The sequence below is a fragment of the Gopherus flavomarginatus genome, chromosome 5 (assembly GCF_025201925.1).
Source record: "Gopherus flavomarginatus isolate rGopFla2 chromosome 5, rGopFla2.mat.asm, whole genome shotgun sequence".
In the NCBI taxonomy this organism is placed as follows: domain Eukaryota; kingdom Metazoa; phylum Chordata; order Testudines; family Testudinidae; genus Gopherus; species Gopherus flavomarginatus.
This window is the reverse complement of record NC_066621.1, coordinates 97,079,864-97,099,647: the sequence shown is the minus strand read 5'-3', so window position 1 is coordinate 97,099,647 and position 19,784 is coordinate 97,079,864. Positions and strand designations below refer to the sequence as shown.

The following is a 19,784-nucleotide window of genomic DNA, read 5'->3' as shown; positions in this document are numbered from 1 at the left end:
TTGCAGCAGCTGCTCTGAAAAAAATGGGAGGAACCAAGCTAACTCTCCCACAAGACGTGCGATGGAACTCAGTAGTGGACTGTTTTGAGCACTATATCAAGAACTGGCCTAATCTGATGACAGTTTGCGAATAAAATTGTGAAAAAATAGATGGCACTGTCACAGCCAAAGTTCTCAACGTTGGGCTTAAGAGAAATGTTGAACACATGCTGAGTACCCTGAAGCCTGTTTTTGTAGCCTTGAACAAAATGCAGAGAAATAGCTGTTTTAGTGCTGATGCTGTAGAAATTTGGAAGGGACTGAGTGAGATCTTAAAAAGAGAAATATGCAATGCCTGAGTTAAATTACAGTCATTCACCCAAAAAAACCCAAAACACACGAATGGCACAAGCACTATCTCCAGCTCATTTTCTTGCAAATATTCTCAATATTTGGTACCAGAGTCAAACTTTAACTGCTGAAGAAGAGGAGTTGGCTATCATGGATCCAGCAGTCATCCCTCCATAATACCAATCATAATAAACTTCAGAGCTAAGGGCGAACCATTCAAGAAACATGTTTGCTGATGATGCTTTAAAGAAAGTCACACCAGTGAACTGGTGGAAGTCACTTAAGCACTTGGATTCAGAGACTGTTGAAGTGATAATCTCACTTTTAACAACTGTAGCTTCTTCTGATGGTGTAGAAAGAATATTTTCTTCCTTTAGATAAATTCATTCCAAATTGAGAAATCGTTTGGGACCTGAAAAAGCTGGAAAGCTTGGTTTTTCTTTTCCAGATTATGAACAAACAGGAAAATAAAGGTAAAGATGACTGAGTTAGCTGCAGAAGCCAATATTTTAAGTTTCTCACATTGACCTGGATGATATAGGCAATTAAATTTTTTTCTTAAAAAAAAAAAATTTCATTTAACAAATTTTAGTTAAACAATTTTAACAAAAACAAACCTGATTTTAAAAAACTTTACTTAAACATTCAATTCAAAAACTCATATGCTTGTTTTGTTAAAATATTATGTTTGCTGTTGAAGAAAAAAATCCAGAACACACAACATTGTTGTTTTAGTTAAATAAAACAATTTAAATGTCTGGTGGTGATCTCCTCTTAATACAGCATGGCAAGAAAATCCTCCAAATATTAGTGATTAACCTGTTGAATTGGAGATAGTTCACCTCCGAATGACTTCATCAATATCTGCTTCAATTACCTTTGGTAAATGCAATAACCAAACAATCATTTATTTTCTGATATACCTGTAAATTAATCTGAAAAGTTTTCAAAATAACTCACTTTAAAAATGTATCATGTGTACTTTCTAAAAACGAAACCTACATCTATCTCTGAATTGTGAAGAAGACGTATTAAGGTTAAAGGTTCATATTATGTAAGTTGTTATATAACTTGTTATATAAGCACCATGTGCTATAAAGTAGCGAGGGGAGGGGCTCCTGGCTGGAGGGACTCTGTTTGATTCTTTGTACCGGGGTCTCTTTGTGCACATGTTGAATAAAGCTTTATTGAATTGAATCGCATTGGATCGAAGTCCCATGATTCCTACCCAGCATCAGACTCACTGGGAACCACCAAATCCCAACACAACCAACAAGAATGCACTTTTATGTAGAAATCCATGATTAAATTGAGTCTTCCTGACTAGTGATTTAAATCATGAGTTAAATCAATTTGATTTAAATCAAATCCACCCTGACTGCATGCACTGCAGGATCCTCCATGATGCTATCAGGCCTTCATTTTCCTACTCATGAAAACTGTCCTGACCAGCACAGAGCAGAGAGAAGGAGCAAGTTCACATTAAATGTTAACCTTAACTCATATGTTGAAACTATGTCAGGCCAAAATTGATAGCTGTGAAATATTGCAAAAGCTTTTCTACACAGGGTATCACTCAGGGAAGTTGAGACCTCCACTGCTTTGCTCCTTCTCTTTGGACTTAAAACACCAAATGTGGGTAACACCTTCACTCTACAATACTTAAAAAGACAGGTCAAGGCCGCAATAGTTAACAGTGTTTGGGGGAAGGACTCCTGCGCTCTTCTATGGTCACTCTGACTGATATTGCCAAAACGAAGGCAACTTTACTCCTGAATGAGAGTATCCATGTAGGGTATGTCTACACAGCAAAGAAAATCCCCATGGCTGGCCTGTGTCAGCCGAATTGGGCTTGCAGGGCTTGGGCTGTGGGGTTGTTTCATTGCTGTGTAGACTTCCAAGCTCAAAGATCTTCCCACCAAGCCAGGTCCCAGAGCTCGAGCTCCAGCCTGAGCCTGGAACTCTATGCAGCAATGAAATAACCCCATAGCCCAAGCTCTGCAAGCCCGTGTTAGCTGGCATGGGCCAGCGGTGGCTTTTTCTTTGCTGTGTAGCTATACCCAAAGAGACTGAGGCCTTGTCTACACTACAGAGTTGCAACGCTGGTGAGGGGGTTACAGCGCTGCAACTTAGGTGGTGTACACGCTTGCACAGCACGGCCAGCGCTGCAACTCCCTGGTTGCAGCGCTGGCTGTACACCCGGTCGAGCCTCGGGTGTAGAGGATCCAGCGCTGGTCAGCAAGTGTAGACACCCACCAGCGTTTTTATTGACCTCCGTGGCATAAGTTAGAGAGCCCTAACTTCACACATTTAGTGTCCCTCCATGTAGACCAGAGGTTCTCAACCTTGGGCTGTGGCTTGTTCAGGGTAAGCCCCTGGCGGGCCGCAAGACGTTGTGTTTACCTGAGCGTCCGCGGGTTCAGCTGCTCGCAGCTCCCAGTGGCTGCGGTTCGCCATTCCCGGCCAATGGGAGCTGCAGGAAGCAGTGTGGGCCGGGCCACCGCTTCCTGCAGCTGTCATTGGCCGGGAACGGTGAACCGCAGCCACTGAGAGCGGCTGAATCCACGGACGCTCAGGTAAACACAGTGTCTCATGGCCTGCTAGGGGCTTACCCTGAACAAGCCATGGCCCATAGTTGAGAACCCCTGATGTAGATAAGCCCTCAATAAGGGAAGGGAACAAAAGAAGTTAAGGGGTGGGGGAGCCTCTTAATTCCTTGAGTTTAAAATGTTAACTAGTTTTCCATGACTCCCATGCAAATGGGGGGCGGGAGGGGGAGGAACGAGGCATTCAGCTGCAACTATCATTAATGGTGAGGTGATGTTAGCCACACAATCAGTATCAGAGTTGTCAAGCTATTAATAATAATAGTTCATTTAACATCTAAGTCAGCATTATAGTCTCTGTCCTCAGTGCGAAGAAAATGTGTGTTTTTACTGTAGTGTAAATAACAAGCATTAGCTATCCCACTGTAAAAACACAGTGGGGACAAGGCACTTTAGTTTCACCAAAAGGCAAACTCAATGAGGTCAGCACTATGCCTGCGCCGCCCTCCCCAGCCAATGAAGGCAAAGAAGTAAAAGGATCATGATGTGTACTTCACAGGAGAGGGAGTTACTTGCAGAAATAAGGATTTTAAATAATTTTTTCAATTACAAAGCAAGGAGGAGGAGATTCATATGTTACTGGAAAAGTCCAAAATGGTATTGAATATTACAGGAATGTACAACCATTTTAGGCATATATGGATTCTTTCATCAAGGTAAGAGCAAAAGTATGAAGTTAGTGTGCCCTAATGGCTCAGAAACAAAAAGGCAAAGTTTATTATTAATTTAATTACTTTTGGATGCATAACTAATGCTTTTTTAATTCTTCTGGTTCTTAAGCTATTTTGGGGTTGTGCACCTATATTTAATAGAAATTTGCCTCTGAGAAGGATTTCATACAAGATTTCCCCTAGAACCAGATTTCTAAAGGTCTTTAGGTGACTAGCAGGATTTTCAAAAGCATCCAGGTGCTTTTAACTTTTAAAAATCAGGCCTGTAGTAAATATTTAGGAACCAAGTTCTACATACAAGTGGTGACATGAAAAAGCACTACGGTGCTTGATAAAGAGGCAAAATAACAATTGACAAAGGCAATTCCTATTGGTGGACCAAATGAAACAGAAGATGTTTTGACATCAAGCAAGGAAATCAGTCAGCCTTGATGTCATATGATCCCAAAAAATAAATTTGTGTACAAGAAACTTCCCCCCAAACTTTAGTCTTAGAATTAAAAACTAATATAGCAATATAACCAGGCAGCATTATAGTAGAAACACTATGAGCTGTAATTGCTGAGGCTATTAGCAAGCAACTATTACTATTTTCAATGAGTATTTGCTATTAAAAATATAAGTCAAATAGCACAATGACATCTCTCCTCACAATGTTAACAAAGGTAAATGAAATGCTCAGAGGTGGCAATAAAAACAACATTTGAAAAAGTAATAAGTGAAACCACAGTCTGTGGTGGATTACAAGGACAAGGCCGTTCGGTTCAGGCAAGCAGAACAGTAGCTCAGCTCTGTGACCCCCCACCCCCCCGGGGCTTTATGCGGATACATGAACTGCTAGAGGATTTCGTTTAAACACTAGAACAGCCACGTGTGACAATTATAATGTTTAGGGGTATGGCCGCTCTCCTTCAGCAGCTCAATCCGAGGCACGAGGCTGCACCGTGCCTTTAACAACACAGCCCTGGGAAACGGCTGCTGAGATGCGCCCTCCTTTTGCAACCAGGGCAGAGGGCTCACCCCAGCTGGGGTAACTTTATCCCCTCTGCCCCCGCCTGGCAGCCCATCCCCAAACCCAGCACCTGCCCCTTGGCCCCGGTCCTTCACCTGCCTCCAGCTGTTTGACCTGCGCGTGCACGCTGTTGATCCTGCGCAGGGCCTGCCCCCTTAAGCACGTGGAATCTCAAGTAAGGGCAGAGCGAGCGTACCGGCTTCAACAGATGTTATCGAGCATGCTCAGTAACCGACGAGTGGAACGTTGCGTCGAGGTGCGTGACAGCTGACGTCATGTGCGGCCGGCTGGCGGCCGCGGCCGCTGAGGGATGGCTGGTGCGGGTGGGGAAGGGGAGGCGCCGGCGCTGCGGGCGGTGCGAAGGTGCCTGGCGGCGTTCCCGGTGGAGGCCCGGGGTGAGCGCGAACGAGCCGGGCCCTGACCGGCTACCACTGGCCTGAGGGGGCTGGGAGCTCCCTGTGGCTCGGCCCCGCCGTCCGGGGGCTCCTGCAGAGGGGGAGGGGTGTGGCCGTGCCGTGCTTCGCTTCGCGGGGGCCTGAGAGGGGCGGGCTGTGGAGCCCGCGAGGCGGGGGTGGGTGCGGGGCGGACGGCGGACCCCAGCGCGGGGTGAAGGGTTTGAGTCCCCGCGCTTGGCGGCTGTGGAGTTTGTCACCCGCCCTTCGCCTCAGTGCCCGCTTTGGAGAAAGACAGTTAGTGAAAGACTCGGACTTGGTGACCGTTGCGGTCCCTTCGAACCCACATGGCTCTGTGATTCTGTGGACACCCCCGACCCGTTAGTGAAGGTGTGAGAGCCAATAACAAACCTCCGAGGCTCCTCTCAAGTTCTGCAGCAAGATCAGGAAAGGCCAGACTTTACCTTCCTCGTGCTACCTGAAGTACAAACGTAGTAGGAAAGGAAAGGGCAGGGGGGCGGAACTTTGTGTCCTGTGTCGTACATCATAGAGAACCGAAGCAGTGCACAAATCCAACTTACAAAATCTGTTGCAGGACACTACTGAAGATCCAATGGCACCATGTGGGGAACTTTGAAAAACATTGTGTTTAGAGCTGTTTTTCCTATGTTCTGCTTTTGGTTTAGTATCAGAGGGGTAGCTGTGTTAGTCTGGATCTGTAAAAGCAGCAAAGAATCCTGTGGCACCTTATAGACTAATAGACATTTTGGAGCATAAGCTTTCGTGGGTGAATACCTACTTCATCAGATGCATGTAGTGGAAATTTCAGGGGGCAGGTGTATATATATATATATATACACCTCATCCTCCCTGATCTAACTAACCTTATTATCTCTTGCTTATATATATAAAATATGCAAGAGATAATAAGGTTAGTTAGATCAGGGAGGATGAGGCCCTCTTCTAGCAGTTGAGGTGTGAAAACCAAGGGAGGAGAAACTGGTTTTGTAGTTGGCATCTAAGACCAGACTTCAAAGAGAAACTGCTGAACTTCAGTTCATTTGCAAATTTGACACCATCAGCTCAGGATTAAACAAAGACTGTGAATGGCTTGCCAACTACAAAACCAGTTTCTCCTCCCTTGGTTTTCACACCTCTCGTGTAGATTGGTCCAGGCTGAGGTTGATGGTGGGGTGAAAGCTGTTGAAATCGTGGTAGAATTTTTCCAGAGTCTCCTTCCCATGGGTCCAGATGATGAAGATGTCATCAATGTAGTGTAGGTAGAGAAGGGGCGTGAGTGGATGAGAGCTGAGGAAGTGTTGTTCCAGGTCGGCCATAAAAATATTGGCATATTGTGGGGCCATGCGGGTGCCCATAGTGGTGTCACTGATCTGGAGATATATATTGTCATCAAATTTGAAATAGTTGTGTGTGAGGATGAAGGCACAGAGTTCAGCAGCCAGTTGTGCTGTGGCATCATCAGGGATACTGTTTCTGACAGCTTGTATTCCATCTGCATGTGAGATGTTTGTGTAAAGAGCCTCTACATCCATGGTGGGTAGGATGGTGTTTTCTGGAAGGTGACCAATGCATTGTAGTTTCCTCAGGAAATCAGTGGTGTCACGGAGATAGCTGGGAGTGCTGGTGGCACTCTCACTGAAGGACTGTCTGGATATGTGGACTCTCTACTCAGACCGTATGCCACCAGCACTCCCAGCTATCTCCGTGACACCACCAATCTACACAGGAGGTCCACTTCCTAGACATCACGGTGCAAATAAGTGATGGTCACATAAACACCACCCTATACCGAAAACCTACCGACCGCTATGCCTACCTTCATGCCTCCAGTTTCCATCCCGGGCACATCACATGGTCCATTGTCTGCAGCCAAGCACTGAGGTACAACCGCATCTGCTCTAACCCCTCAGACAGAGACCAACACCTACAAAATCTCCCCCAAGCATTCTCAAAACTACAATACCCGCACGAGGAAATAAGGAAACAGATCAGCAGGGCCAGACGTGTACCCAGAAGCTTCCTACTGCAGGACAAACCCAAGAAAGAAACCAACAGGACTCCACTGGCCATCACATACAGTCCCCAGCTAAAACCTCTCTAACGCATCATCAGGGATCTATAACCCATCCTGGACAATGACCCCACACTTTCACAGGCCTTGGGTGGCAGGCCAGTCCTCGCCCACAGACAACCTGCCAACCTGAAACATATTCTCACCAGTAACTGCACACCGCACCATAGTAACTCTAGCTCAGGAACCAATCCAAGCAACAAGCCTCAGTGCCAACTCTGCCCACATATCTACACCAGCAACACCATCACAGGACCTAACCAGATCAGCCACACCATCACCGGTTCATTCACCTGCACGTCCACCAATGTAATATACGCCATTATATGCCAGCAGTGCCCCTCTGCTATGTACATCGGCCAAACTGGACAGTCTCTACGGAAAAGGGTAAATGGACACAAATCGGATATTAGGAATGGCAATATACAAAAACGTGTAGGAGAACACTTCAACGTCCCTGGCCACACAATAGCAGATTTAAAGGTAGCCATCCTGCAGCAAAAAAAACTTCAGGACCACACTTCAAAGAGAAACTGCTAAGCTTCAGTTCATCTGCAAATTTGACACCATCAGCTCAGGATTAAACAAAGACTCTGAATGGCTTGCCAACTACAAAACCAGTTTCTCCTCCCTTGGTTTTCACACCTCAACTGCTAGAACAGGGCCTCATCCTCCCTGATTGAACTAACCTCATTATCTCTAGCTTGCTTGCATATATATCTGCCCCTGGAAATTTCCACTACATGCATCTAATGAGGTGGGTATTCATCCACGAAAGCTCATGCTCCAAAACATCTGTTAGTCTATAAGGTGCCACAGGATTCTTTGCTGCTTTTTTGGTTTAGTGTAATCTCTAAATTTAAAAAAACCTAAAGATTTGTTTGACAGTGGCACATGTATTATATATTTTTTTGTGTAGACAATAATGATATTTAAGCACCCAATTTGGAAAAAAGCCTTAAAGGCAGGTCTCTGCATTACATTTAGGCACCTAAATGAAAGTTGCATGATTAGAGGTGCTGAGTGTTTCAGAAGGTGAGGCTATCTCTAGGCATCTTTGTTGTATGAGCCCCACTATTGGAGCTGTTTCCTTCCTTCAGCTTCACATGGTCTTTTGTCTATATGAAGTATTGTCACATGGAAGATGAATCACAGCAAGCGATTGGCCACTACTTGTTTCAGCCTGTTGTGTGGCTTTGCATATGCTGAGTCTGACAGTGAAGGCCACCTCATCAATATATAGGGTTTTGACACCTGGAGACTACAGGTTCCAGCATACAGCGTGACAGTACTAAGCTGGAGCACTGCATGTAGGGATGTGTAGTCTCCATGGTCCTTTCTACCCTGGGGGAACTTTCTAACTTGTTTTAAAATGGTTTAGAATAGTGTAGAGATATTTTAAAGTGGCCTGAACTGCTTTCAAGACTTCTGTAAGATTGATTTTTTTTTTTTTTTTGTTTGGTCAGAGTTGGGACTGACGGAATCTGTGCCATACCTAGATAGTCTTCTGTCTCCGCTGGAATTTTATCGGGAATGGGTGTGTCCAAACAAGCCATGTATAATTCAGAATGCCTTCAGTCACTGGCCAGCTCTGAAGAAGTGGACATTAACTTATCTCAGGTAGGAATCAGCTCTGAAGCTAGGCAATAGCTCAGCTAAACATTACAGACCATCAGAAGAGAGCTGCTTGTTTGGTTTTTTAAATTATGGATCGGACTAGCTCAAATGAACCTGGGATCCTGTGTGAAGACTTCTATCGGGCATCCCAGTTGCAATGCCCAAAATTCAGAAGTTACTTTCTTCCCTCGCACCCCCCCAACTACTGTCCTGTACTTAGCCTTTAATGGAACTATGGGAGATTTGGTTTTGTGTGCCAGAACTTGTGGGGCGGGGGGGGGGGGAGGGGAGAGAAGGGGAGGGGAGAGAGAGAAGGAGTAGGGGGAGAGAGAGAGAGAGGAAAAAAAAATAGCGTTTGGAGGCTTGTTAAACAGGAGGAACATGCAGAGTGCCCCAGTCAGGGCTGCAATAAATAGTAATGTCTTGATTCCCCAGCAAACTCAGATTTTCACTACAGCACTCATTCAGCACAAAGGAGTCCATGCTGCACACCTTGTAACTGTGGCGCATGAGCAGAAACATGCTGGCATTTCATTCTATTCTGATTGGGGTGTTTTTTTTGTGGCTGTAGGTTTGGCAGCATTGCCTGAACCGCACTGGTGGCATTAGCTTTGATTATTTAAAAAAACGCAAACACCTAAGCACCTCTTCTTTAAAAAAAGACAACTGCATGTGGACATGAAATAATTCAGCGATTGAAACTTTTATGTCAAAGAGAGAGGATTTCTCAGTGCATCCACACAGCAAAATGTGATTTTAAAAATGCTATCTAAAGTATATGTTTGTAGGTTCCTCGATTGGCTCTGAACCTCAAATATATTTTGCAGGAAGGTAGCAGGCTCCAAGATAGTGAGTGTGGCAGTGACGCCAAATGGTTACGCCGATGCTGTTTATCAGGACCGGTTTGTCATGCCGGAGGAGCGGCACATGCTTTTCAGCAGCTTCCTGGACATTGTGGAGAAGAAAGTGATCTCCCCAAGTGTGTTCTATGTGCAGAAACAGTGTTCAAACCTGACTGAGGAGTTCCCTGAACTTTTAGGTGATGTGGAGCCTGAAGTACCCTGGATGAGTGAGGCACTTGGTAAACACCCCCTGCAATCAGTGAATACTTGTATAGCATTTTAAACTTCTGTGATGTTTATATGCTAAATATTTTTGTTATGTTTCTAATTGGCACAAGTTAGTATGGCTTTGTCAACTCGGGAAGGAGGGGGCTAGTAAAATAGCTTAACCTTGCAGTTTGGTTTGGAGGACTCCAAAACAGCTTGCTTGCTTGCTGGGTTCATAGAGTGTGAAACTGTGCCATTGTATACATCACTGTCATTCACAGGTGGCAAAAACGTTGGTGGCTTCCTGGGGCCCTGTCTACACTACTGCTCATGGTGTTGCTACCACCTGTGCAACTAAACTGATAGCAAAAGGGGAATTTTTTTAAAGCCTATTATAGACAGTACTCTAGAGTGCTGCTTTAATATTACACCTCTACCCCGATATAACGCTGTCCTTGGGAGCCAAAAAATCTTACCACGTTTTAGGTGAAACTGCATTATATCGAACTTGCTTTGATCCACTGGCACACACAGCCCTCCCCCGCCTCCGAGCGCTGCTTTACCACATTCTATCCAAATCCGTGTTACATCCGGTCATGTTATATCAGGGTAGAGGTGTATGTTTCTGCCCTGTGTGCAGTTGAAGGTGCTTTCTTATGGTAGTAAAGGATTATTCATTACAGTTGACTTTCCTGCTAGAGCATAATTCATTCCTTTTAATGTGGTTTTCCTGATCCCTTGGGGGTTTTGGTACATGAAGTGCTAGTTTGTGATTTGAGCTATGTATTGGGGACTCAGGTCTCCAGAAATTGTGAACTTGAGGTCATAAGCACAGCCTTGGGGATGAATAATGCTCCATCAGTTAGTACGATGGGTCACTGCGACAGCCTTCAGTCTAGAAGGAGCTCATAGTTATTAGCTATTAGCAATCAAGGCTGACATACTTACTGAGGCAGGTGGAGAATATAAACAAACTGAGTTGGCAGAAAAATCTTCATCTGCGACTCTTTAAACATAATATTCAAATTTTCTGTTGAAAATTACTTCCTCTTCCTCCCCTTGCAGGAAAGAAGCCCGATGCTGTGAATTTCTGGCTTGGCGAGTCTGCTGCTGTGACATCCTGTGCGTAGCATATGATGCTGTCAGGTCTTGTATGTGCCCTCAGCTCAGATTTTGACATGTTTTGAGGGGCAAAGGGGTGGGTCTCTTTGTGGACTCCCTAATGGATAGGTTCTACTTTAACTGACGTCTTCATAAGCAATGATCTTTCTTCCTACCCACCTTGTCCCAGCACTTGGCTGCTGTATCTGTTTGTGCATCTGGCTTATTGTTTCAGGTGGAATACTGAAGATTTCTGTCCCATTAATCTTGGACCTTGGTTTAAAGTAAAGCAATCAAATTTCAGTCTCGTGCTTCATAGCTCAGACTAATTGCTGGAAGGGTCAGGTAGGATTCTCCCTTCCCTAGTAAAACTTTTGCACAATTAATAACATTAGGGGAGTTTTCCTCCTCTTCTGAAGTTTCTTAGCAACTTCCATACAGTACATTGAATATTGGACTTGGTAGATCATTGGTCTGAGGTGGTATGGCAGCTCTCATTTTTCTCTGTTTTTGTCCTAACCATCTTTTTTCTGTGAGATTTTGAGTTTAGAGCAGAGCAGAAATGGATGGTTTAGTGATGTAGTCATCAAGTTTGAAATACATTTACTCTCTGGAATCAGTTTCAGTTCCTGGAATGGTAGACTCAACCCTTTGTTCTTCTGAGATAGATTGAGTACCTTGCAATTTGCTCTGTGGGGGGTATTTTGGATGAGACTTTAAAAACTGAGGTAATGTCTGCTCTCCTTGAACATTGAAGATCTCAGGACATGCTCGGAAGAGGAGGCACTAGCGAAAATCCTACCTGCCCTCAAACTGTTATTCAATGTGTTTCTGTGCAGGTTGCTTGCCAGGTTCCACCCCAGAAGTGACTGTTTTTCTGTAGTGCTCTCTGCATGTTGCTGGTGAAGTGATTTGGAATCTTTTTGGATGAAAAGTGCTGCATACTTATGAAATATTTCATTATTATTTCTTCCTCTTCTGGCCCAAGAGGAAGAAGCAGCCTACCACTGCTAATAATAACTGTCACTTTCAGTTTGCTAGTTTGTGATCCAGCGTTTGTGATGTGGTGCTTTTCTTCTTTCTCAATCTTAGTGCATAAAGATCACTATGAGAACTTGTATTGTGTGATTTCTGGCGAGAAACATTTTCTGCTGCATCCACCAAGTGACCGCCCCTTCATCCCCTACGGTAGGGGATGCTTTAGAGTGTGTGTGTGTGTGTGTGTTTAGAGAGGAGAAGTGACTAAAATAATTAAAGGTAGAGACAGGAATAATGTTCTGATAATTTTTTCAGTGTTACATTTTGCAGTGTGAATAGAAATATCTACTACTCCACATAGTAAGTATTTGGTGGTAAATTTCTATTCCTGGGGCTGGATCCTCTGCTGGTATAAATTATTGACTTCAGTGTAGTTGATCTGATTTATACCAGCTGAGAATCTGGCACCAGGCTCTATGCTCTTAATTGTGGGACTGGCTGGAATTCCTCCAGCTTTAGAATTATTAAAATATCTCACCTGCAGTGAAGGTTGCAGGATCCTCATGCCCAGTAGTTCTTGATCCCTCCTGCTGATTCTTTCTTTCTGGAAAAATACAGGGAAATTAAATACAAATATGTACATTAATGAAATATTAAAGTTACAAATGTAAATGCTGAAATCTAACAAAGAACAAAATAAGGTTCTTATAGTAACATTAGTTTGACCACAATACCCATAGCTTCTATTTCCTATTTCTATGTTACTTTTACAAGTGCACATTAATATTGATGTTTGTTAAATGCATACAAAAAAGCCCATCTTGTATAGCATATGTGAACCTGTTCACAAGAACCTTAATTTTTTTTAACTCTCTGACTTTTGAGCTTTTAGATTTGTAACCCTAATGTAAACTAAGATCAGTTTGTGTGTGTTATTTTTATATATGATCATTTTTCTCATATTGCTCCGGTATTGTTTGAAACTTGCACTTTTATAAAACCTGTTAGAGCTAAGACTTTGCTGAAGTTTCTTAATCTGTGTTGGAAGGCAGATCATGATATCTAAAGATCAGCAAAAGAACCATTTGAGTGCAGAGTTAGAAAACCACATGTGCAGAAGCAATGAAAGAAGAGCCGCTCAGGTTTTCTAAAATGGCTGATAAGCCAAATAAGATAAAATTAGAAGTGAAAGGTTAGCCACAAGTCAGTAAGAACTTAAATGAAAGCTCTCTTGGTAGAATGACCAAAGCAGAAAGGATAGAGAACAGAGTGCTGGGTAAGATAGGGGAGAAACTGTGACTTGGAAAAGGGAAATGGGATGGTAATTGGAACAAAGTAGGATCAAGAGTAGGTGAGCGTGCGTGTGTGTGTTGAGGAAAAGGAAAAAATAATTCATTTGAAGGAAGAGAAGACAGAGCCCAAGAAAAGGTAGGCATTGGTGAACGTTGTGATGGAGTGCAGAACTGGTATTAAGGAGGACAGAAATTGGAGGACTTGTGGTCACGAAATGAACAAGGGGAAGAAGGAAGCAAAGAAAACTAGAAATGGTGGAGGGGTGATGGTGTCTTAATATTTGCATCCATCTGTGAAAGTGTCATGTACTATGCCATTAAATACAGAGAGTCTTATTAAGATTAATGCCATTTAACCCTTTCTGTGCTCTACACTTTCAGAGCTCTACCTACCTGCAACGTATTGCATAGCAGAAGATGGTTCGTTTCAGGTTGTGGATAAGAAGGCTGCAGACAAGGTACTTAGATATCTTTGTATTAAAAGAACACCATCAACTCTGACTATGTATTTTTTTTTAATTGACAAAAGTAGTTTCAGGTATTACACCATACCCTGTGGACCCTTGCAAGTTTATGGTTATTATTTATGAGTATGTCCTGTTTCTAGGATGACTCTTTAACTGCACACTGGGAACCATTGAAAGGAATAGCCTTTCAAAATAATGTCTTCTGTGCGCTGAACACAAACAGATCCATTAAAAATCTTTTAAATAATACCAGATAAAGGAATTTAGCTCCTCAAGGGTGAATTTCTCTGCTGTGCATACCTTGTGTTGGCCCTCTGCAGAGGGGTGAATTTCATCCTAGAAAAATATCTTCTGGTGCCATAAAACATAGTAGTTATCTTTATAAACAAAGCATGTTTTCTTCATAGTAGTAATTATTATTTGGTCAGAATGATCGAAAGGAGGCACCATACAAAACATACAAATACTAGGAGAAGTATGGCCCAGTGCTTAGGGTGTTAGCCTGGGGTTGGGAGGCTTGGGTCAGTTTCCTGTTCTACCACAGACATTCTGTGCGACCTTGGGCAAGTCACTCGGCCTCTCTGCACCTCAGTTCTTCAGCTGTAAAATGAGGATAGTAATAATACACAGACATGTTGAGGGAAAATATGTTAAAGATTGGGAGGTGTTTAGATATCATGGTAATGCAAGCTAATAAGTAGATAAAGCTTACAGTTCAGTTTTAGACATGACAAAAAGGAAGATAAGAAGGGATAAAGATTGCAGTTATAAAATTATGCAGTTATTCTAAACTTACAGATTTTTAAGGCCAAAAGGCACTATTGTGATTATGTAGTCGGACCTCCTACACATCACTGGCCACAACTTCACCAACCCCATCCTGTAATAGAACCATAACGTCTGGCTGAGTTAGTAAAGTCCTCAAATCATGATTTAAAGACTTCAAATAACAGAGAATCCACTATTTACTCTAGTTTAAATCACGGGTCACTTGGTGATGTCCCATGCTGCAGAGGAAGGCGAAAAACCCCCAAGGTCTTTGCCAGTCTGAGCTGGGGGAAAATTCCTTCCCAACCCCAAATATGACAGTCATTTGAAGTGAGTATGTTGGCAAGACTCACCAACCAGTCCCCTGGGAAGAATTCTCTGTAGTAACTCAGAGCTCTCCCCATCTAGTGCCCTGTTTCCAGCCATTGGGGATTTTTACTACTAGCAGTTGCAGATTGCCTACAATGGCATGTGGCCCATCTCATTATCCCATCCCATCCCATCCATACATTTATTAAGCTCAGTCTTGAAGCTGTTAAGTTTTTTTTGTCTCTTACTGTTCCCTTTGTAAGGCTGTTCCAGAACTTCACTCCTCTGATAGTTAGAAACCTTCATTTAATTTCAGGCCTAAACTTGTTGATAACCAGTTTATATAACTTGTTCTTGTGTCAACACTGGCACGTAAATACTGGGGAGGCAGAGGAGTTATCCTTGTGATGTAGAGAGCAATCAATCTCCCCTCCGCCTTTATTTGGTTAGGCTAAACAAGCCAAGCTCCTTGAGTCTCCTCTCATAAGATAGGCTTTCCATGTCTCTGATCATCCTAGTAGGCCTTCTCTGCACCTGTTTCAGTTTGAAATCATCTTTCCTAAAACATGGGAGACCAAAATTGCACGCACAATTCTCGATGAGGTCTCACCAATGCCTTGTATAATAGCAGTAACACTTCCTGTCTCTACTGGAAATACCTCACTTGATGCATCCTAGGATTGCATTAGCCTTTTTTTCACAATTATATCACACTGTTGGCTCATAATCATCCTGTGATCCACCAATACACCAAGGTCTTTCTCCTCTGTCATTTCCAACTGATTCATCCCAAGCTTATAGCAAAAATTTGTGATGATGGGCTCTCAGCATGTGATCTTTCATTTGCATTCTTAAATTTCATCCCATTTCTATTATTTCCATTTTGAAGGTCCTCCAGATTTTCTCGTATGATATTCTGGTCCTCCTCCATATTGGCAATACCTCCCAACTTTGTGTCGTCTCCACATTTTATTTGCGCGCGCACACTTTTTGTGCCAAAGTCATTAATAAAAATGTTAAATAAGATTGGTTCGGGGGAACTCCACTAGTAATCTCCCTCCAGCTGGACCAGTTCACCTTTCAATATGGCCCTTGGTTTTCTCCTCTTTAACCAATTTATCCACCTTTCAGTTCTCATATTAATCCCCATCTTCTAATACTTTCACTAATAATTTTCCATGTAGAACTGTATCAGATGCCTTACTAAAATGCACAAAGGTTAGATCTTTATTTCCTTTGGCTAGAAAATCAGTTATTTTCTCAGAGAAAGAGATCAGTTGGTCTGGCATGATCTACCTTTTGTAAAACTATGATGTATTTTATCCCAATTACTATTTACCTCTGTGTCCTTAACTACTATCTTTCAAAATTTGTTCTAAGACCTTGCATTCAGTGAGGTCAAACTAAAAGGCCTGTAGGGGAAAAGACTGATTGGGGAAACTTTCTTAAAAATAAGTGATATATTACCAATTCTCCAGTCATAGGTACTAGGCCTGAGCTTACATATTCATTAAAAATACTTGTCATTGGGCCTGCAATTTCATATGTCAGTTCCTTTACTATTCTTGAATGGAGGTTATCTGAGCCCCCTGATTTAGTCCCATTAAGCTGATTGAGTTTAACTACCACCACAGATGTGGTAACTTCTGCTTTCATATCCTTGTTTCCATTAGCCACCCTGGCACTGCCCCTAAGCTCCTCATTTCCCTTATACAATCTGAGGCACAGTATTCAATTAGGTGTTGGGCCATGCCTAGATTATCCACTCCATCCTCATGTTTTGTGGTCCCACTTCTTTCCTTGATTTTGGCATATGTGTATCACCCAAACAATTGTAGGTTATCCAAGCTCAACTTATCTTCTGCTTTTGTTCGCCTTCATACTTCCTACCAATGAGCTAACCATGTCTTACTTCATTCAGCAATCCTTCAAGTGTGCTCTTTTCCCCCATCCATTTTCTATCTCGGGTCCATTCCCTGCCATGTAACCTCTGTCACAATCAGATCCCTTTTCCTATGTCCAAAAGAGCGTCCACAGAGTCTGCAGTTAGTACTTGATAAATGTAAAGTTCCAACACCATGTCTTATAGAAAGGAGCATTCTTGTAATATGGTAAAGTGGATTTTACAGGACTTACAACTGTATATTTTCTGGTACATTTTATTTACAAGCTCAATAAGTGAATGTTTTTGTTTATTAACTCTGTTTTCAGGGAGACCCTAAAATTTTATATATTGTTAAATGCCACATGTACAACATACTCTTCTCCTTGCAGGTACCATGGATTCCGCTGGATCCTTTAAATCCAGATCTTGAACAATACCCAGAGTATGCCCAGGCAAGGCCTTTGCGGTGCACAGTGAAAGCTGGTGAGATGTTGTACCTCCCTTCCCTCTGGTTTCATCATGTTCAGCAGTCACATGGTTGTATAGCAGGTAAGAAGAGCTGTTAGGGACAAACATATTTTCAGTCCATGATGGCATAGTCCATTTTCTCCAGCAAAACATGGTTGGGTACAAGGGCACTTTCACATAGTCTTTTCTTCTTCACCGCTGGTAGAGTTAGCTATCTTGGCATATGACTATAGTGTTACCTCCTTGCAAAGACTGTTCTGACCATATCTTGTATAGAATTGCTAATGGGTGAAGAAGGTAGGAAAAATCCACTAGTCTTTGATGCTGCAGAGAGAGCCATAACACAGTCACCCCTGTAGTAATTTGTTTAGTTAGAGAGAGCTAAGCAGGTTATTTGATTGCTGGCTGCAAATTGGCTGACTTCACGCCATAGGCAGAGAAACTGCACAAGGATGTTTGGGTTCTAAGTGTCCGTTATTATCAGACCAGTAAAAATTAGTCTTTAATGCATAAAAGAAAACAAAACAAATATACAAGTTACTTGTTGTCTCTGCCTTTTTAAACAAAAATCTCCTCCTCTGCTCATAAGATATCTTGTGTCTCTCCCTCCTGCTCCCCCTTGGAGAGTTCCAGACTTTCAAACCTTTCTCCTCTTATATACCTATACCATTATTGTCTGTATTGCAGGATGCAAGGAAGGGCTTTACTGTATCTGTTCTCCCATAGCCAGAGCAACTCCTTCCATGCAGAGAAAAATTAAGTAACAGATTAGCGTTGAATAACATCAACCCAGTTAGGAAAGCAAAGACATAACACTGCTTGCAGATAGTGGAGGCATTTATTTTAGTACTTGCCGTAGCATGGTAGAAAGACCCATTAATTTTCATTTTAATTAAGAGGCAAAATTAAAACACTTTCTATATGATGACCAAGGCAGGATGGTGGGTTAATGCACCATCCTTTAAACACTGGGGGGAGAGAGAGGTTCAAATCTAGAGTAGGTCATAAATTAAAATGAATTTGTATTCTTGGCCTAGATCACAGCACACATTTTCTGTTTCTAAATGTTTTGCAAGTCTGCTCAGGAAAGTCCCAGGACTGGCATTTTGGGGGGTTAATGTGAGTTAGGACTGAGGTGCATTGGCAGAGCTATGTAACAAATGCTGACTCACTGCCTGCCTGCATTATGCTTGGCTCTTGTCAGAGCTGGGATTCTTTTAAAGTTCATCCAGTTTTGAGAAATGAGTGCCTGCATTACTTTCTAAACCAGCATATGAATATGGCCATAAGGCATTTCTAACACCAGACTCTAACAATTTTCCTATCTCTTGTCTCCTCAGTGAATTATTGGTATGACATGGAATATGACCTGAAGTACAGCTACTATCAACTTTTAGATTCTCTCACAAAAGCTGTGACACTGGTTTAGCTGAGACTTGAGACCCAGTCATAAACCTTTCTGATGTGACTGAATTATATACATCTGCCTGGAGTACAAATATGCTTGAGTCAGAAGAACTAAATATTTAATTATCCTCAGCAAATGTCTGTCAGAGGATATTTGTCTTGCTTGCCTTTGAAGATGGTATCATGCAGACGTTCAGTGAAATTCCAGGCCAAATGGCTATCTTTTTTGGCTTGACAGGAGAGGACAGCATTTTGAAGCCTTCATGCTTAGCCTCAGATGCCTCAAGGAAGGCAGAATTTTAGTGGAGCCACTGCAGGTTTTGGAAACCTCAAATATTTAAACCATGTGTGTTCCTTTCCCTTTGCTAGACTCTTTAGAGCAGTGGTTTTCAAACCATGGGTCGCAACCCAGTACTGGGTCACGGAATGTCGTGGCGGCTCTGATCAGCAGCACTGACCGGGCTGTTAAAAGTCCCATTGGAGGTGTTGCCCGGCTAAGACAGGCTAGTCCCTACCTGTTCCAACACCGCGCTGTGCCCCGGAAGCGGCCAGCAGCAGGTCCAGATCCTAGGCGGGGAATGGGGCATGGGACTCCATGTGGTGCCCGAGCACTGGCTCTGCACTCCCATTGGCTAGTTACCAGCCAATGGGAGCTTGGTGGGGGATGGGGCAGTGCCTGCAGGCAAGAGCCACGCAGAGTCGATTGTGCGCATCTGCTTAGGAGCCAGACCTGCTGCTGGCCGCTTCCAGGGCACAGCGCCGTCTGCAGTGCCAGAACAGATGGAAAGCCTGCCTCTGCTTCCCAGGTGCACCACTCACTGGAAGTCGCCGAAGGTAAGCCCATGCCCAAATCCCCAGCCCTGAGCCCCCCTCAAACCTGGAGCCCCCTCCTGCAGCACAAACCCCTCATGCCTGGCTCCACCCCAGAGCCTTCACTGTCAGCCCAGAGCTCCCTCCCCCACCCTGAACCCCTCATCCCCGGCCCCACCCCTCATCCCCAGCTCCATTGTGTTGTGGGCATCAATAATTTTCTTCAACTGAGTCGCCACAAAAAAGTTTAAAAACCACTGCTTTAGAGAACATGCAAAGCTGTAGCCCACAGATCTGTTTGATAACTGGCAAAATAATGAGGCAAAGCCAGCTCTGCGGTAACAATGTAATCGGCCCATGACTCCCATTCCTTATGAGACAACAATACTTTCTGAGTTTTAATTCACTGTGTTCAGTGGCTGTGTGTAATGCTTTGAGAATTCAGAATACAAATTGTGCAATAAAATACCTGTGTTTGTAAACTTATATAGAGTATGTCCAGACTATGCACTGCATCGGCGCGTAGCGAT

At 43.3% G+C, this 19,784-nt stretch overlaps 1 protein-coding gene across 2 annotated transcripts; it reads left to right on the top strand.

The window, feature by feature from the left end:
• Positions 1–4,879: 4,879 nt before the first annotated feature.
• Positions 4,880–19,740, top strand: JMJD7 (jumonji domain containing 7). Of its 2 annotated transcripts, none has more exons than XM_050954967.1 (8): positions 4,880–4,982; positions 8,570–8,723; positions 9,548–9,801; positions 10,835–10,891; positions 11,963–12,058; positions 13,522–13,598; positions 16,959–17,118; positions 18,378–19,740. In XM_050954967.1, exons 1-8 carry the CDS (start codon positions 4,895–4,897, stop codon positions 18,464–18,466), a joined length of 975 nt encoding a protein of 324 aa, XP_050810924.1. In that variant the 5' UTR covers positions 4,880–4,894; the 3' UTR covers positions 18,467–19,740. The 2 variants fall into 2 exon arrangements, with proteins under 2 accessions (XP_050810924.1, XP_050810925.1); XM_050954968.1 differs by having other exon boundaries at positions 4,902–5,014.
• Positions 19,741–19,784: the final 44 nt, after the last annotated feature.

Coding starts and splice junctions, on each gene's coding strand:
- JMJD7 (XM_050954967.1), top strand. CDS start 4,895: ATGTGCGGCCGGCTGGCGGCCGCGGCCGCTGAGGGATGGCTGGTGCGG. Junction 10,892..11,962: donor GTCTGCTGCTGTGACATCCT/GTGCGTAGCATA, acceptor TCTCAATCTTAG/TGCATAAAGATCACTATGAG. Junction 17,119..18,377: donor GTCACATGGTTGTATAGCAG/GTAAGAAGAGCT, acceptor TTGTCTCCTCAG/TGAATTATTGGTATGACATG.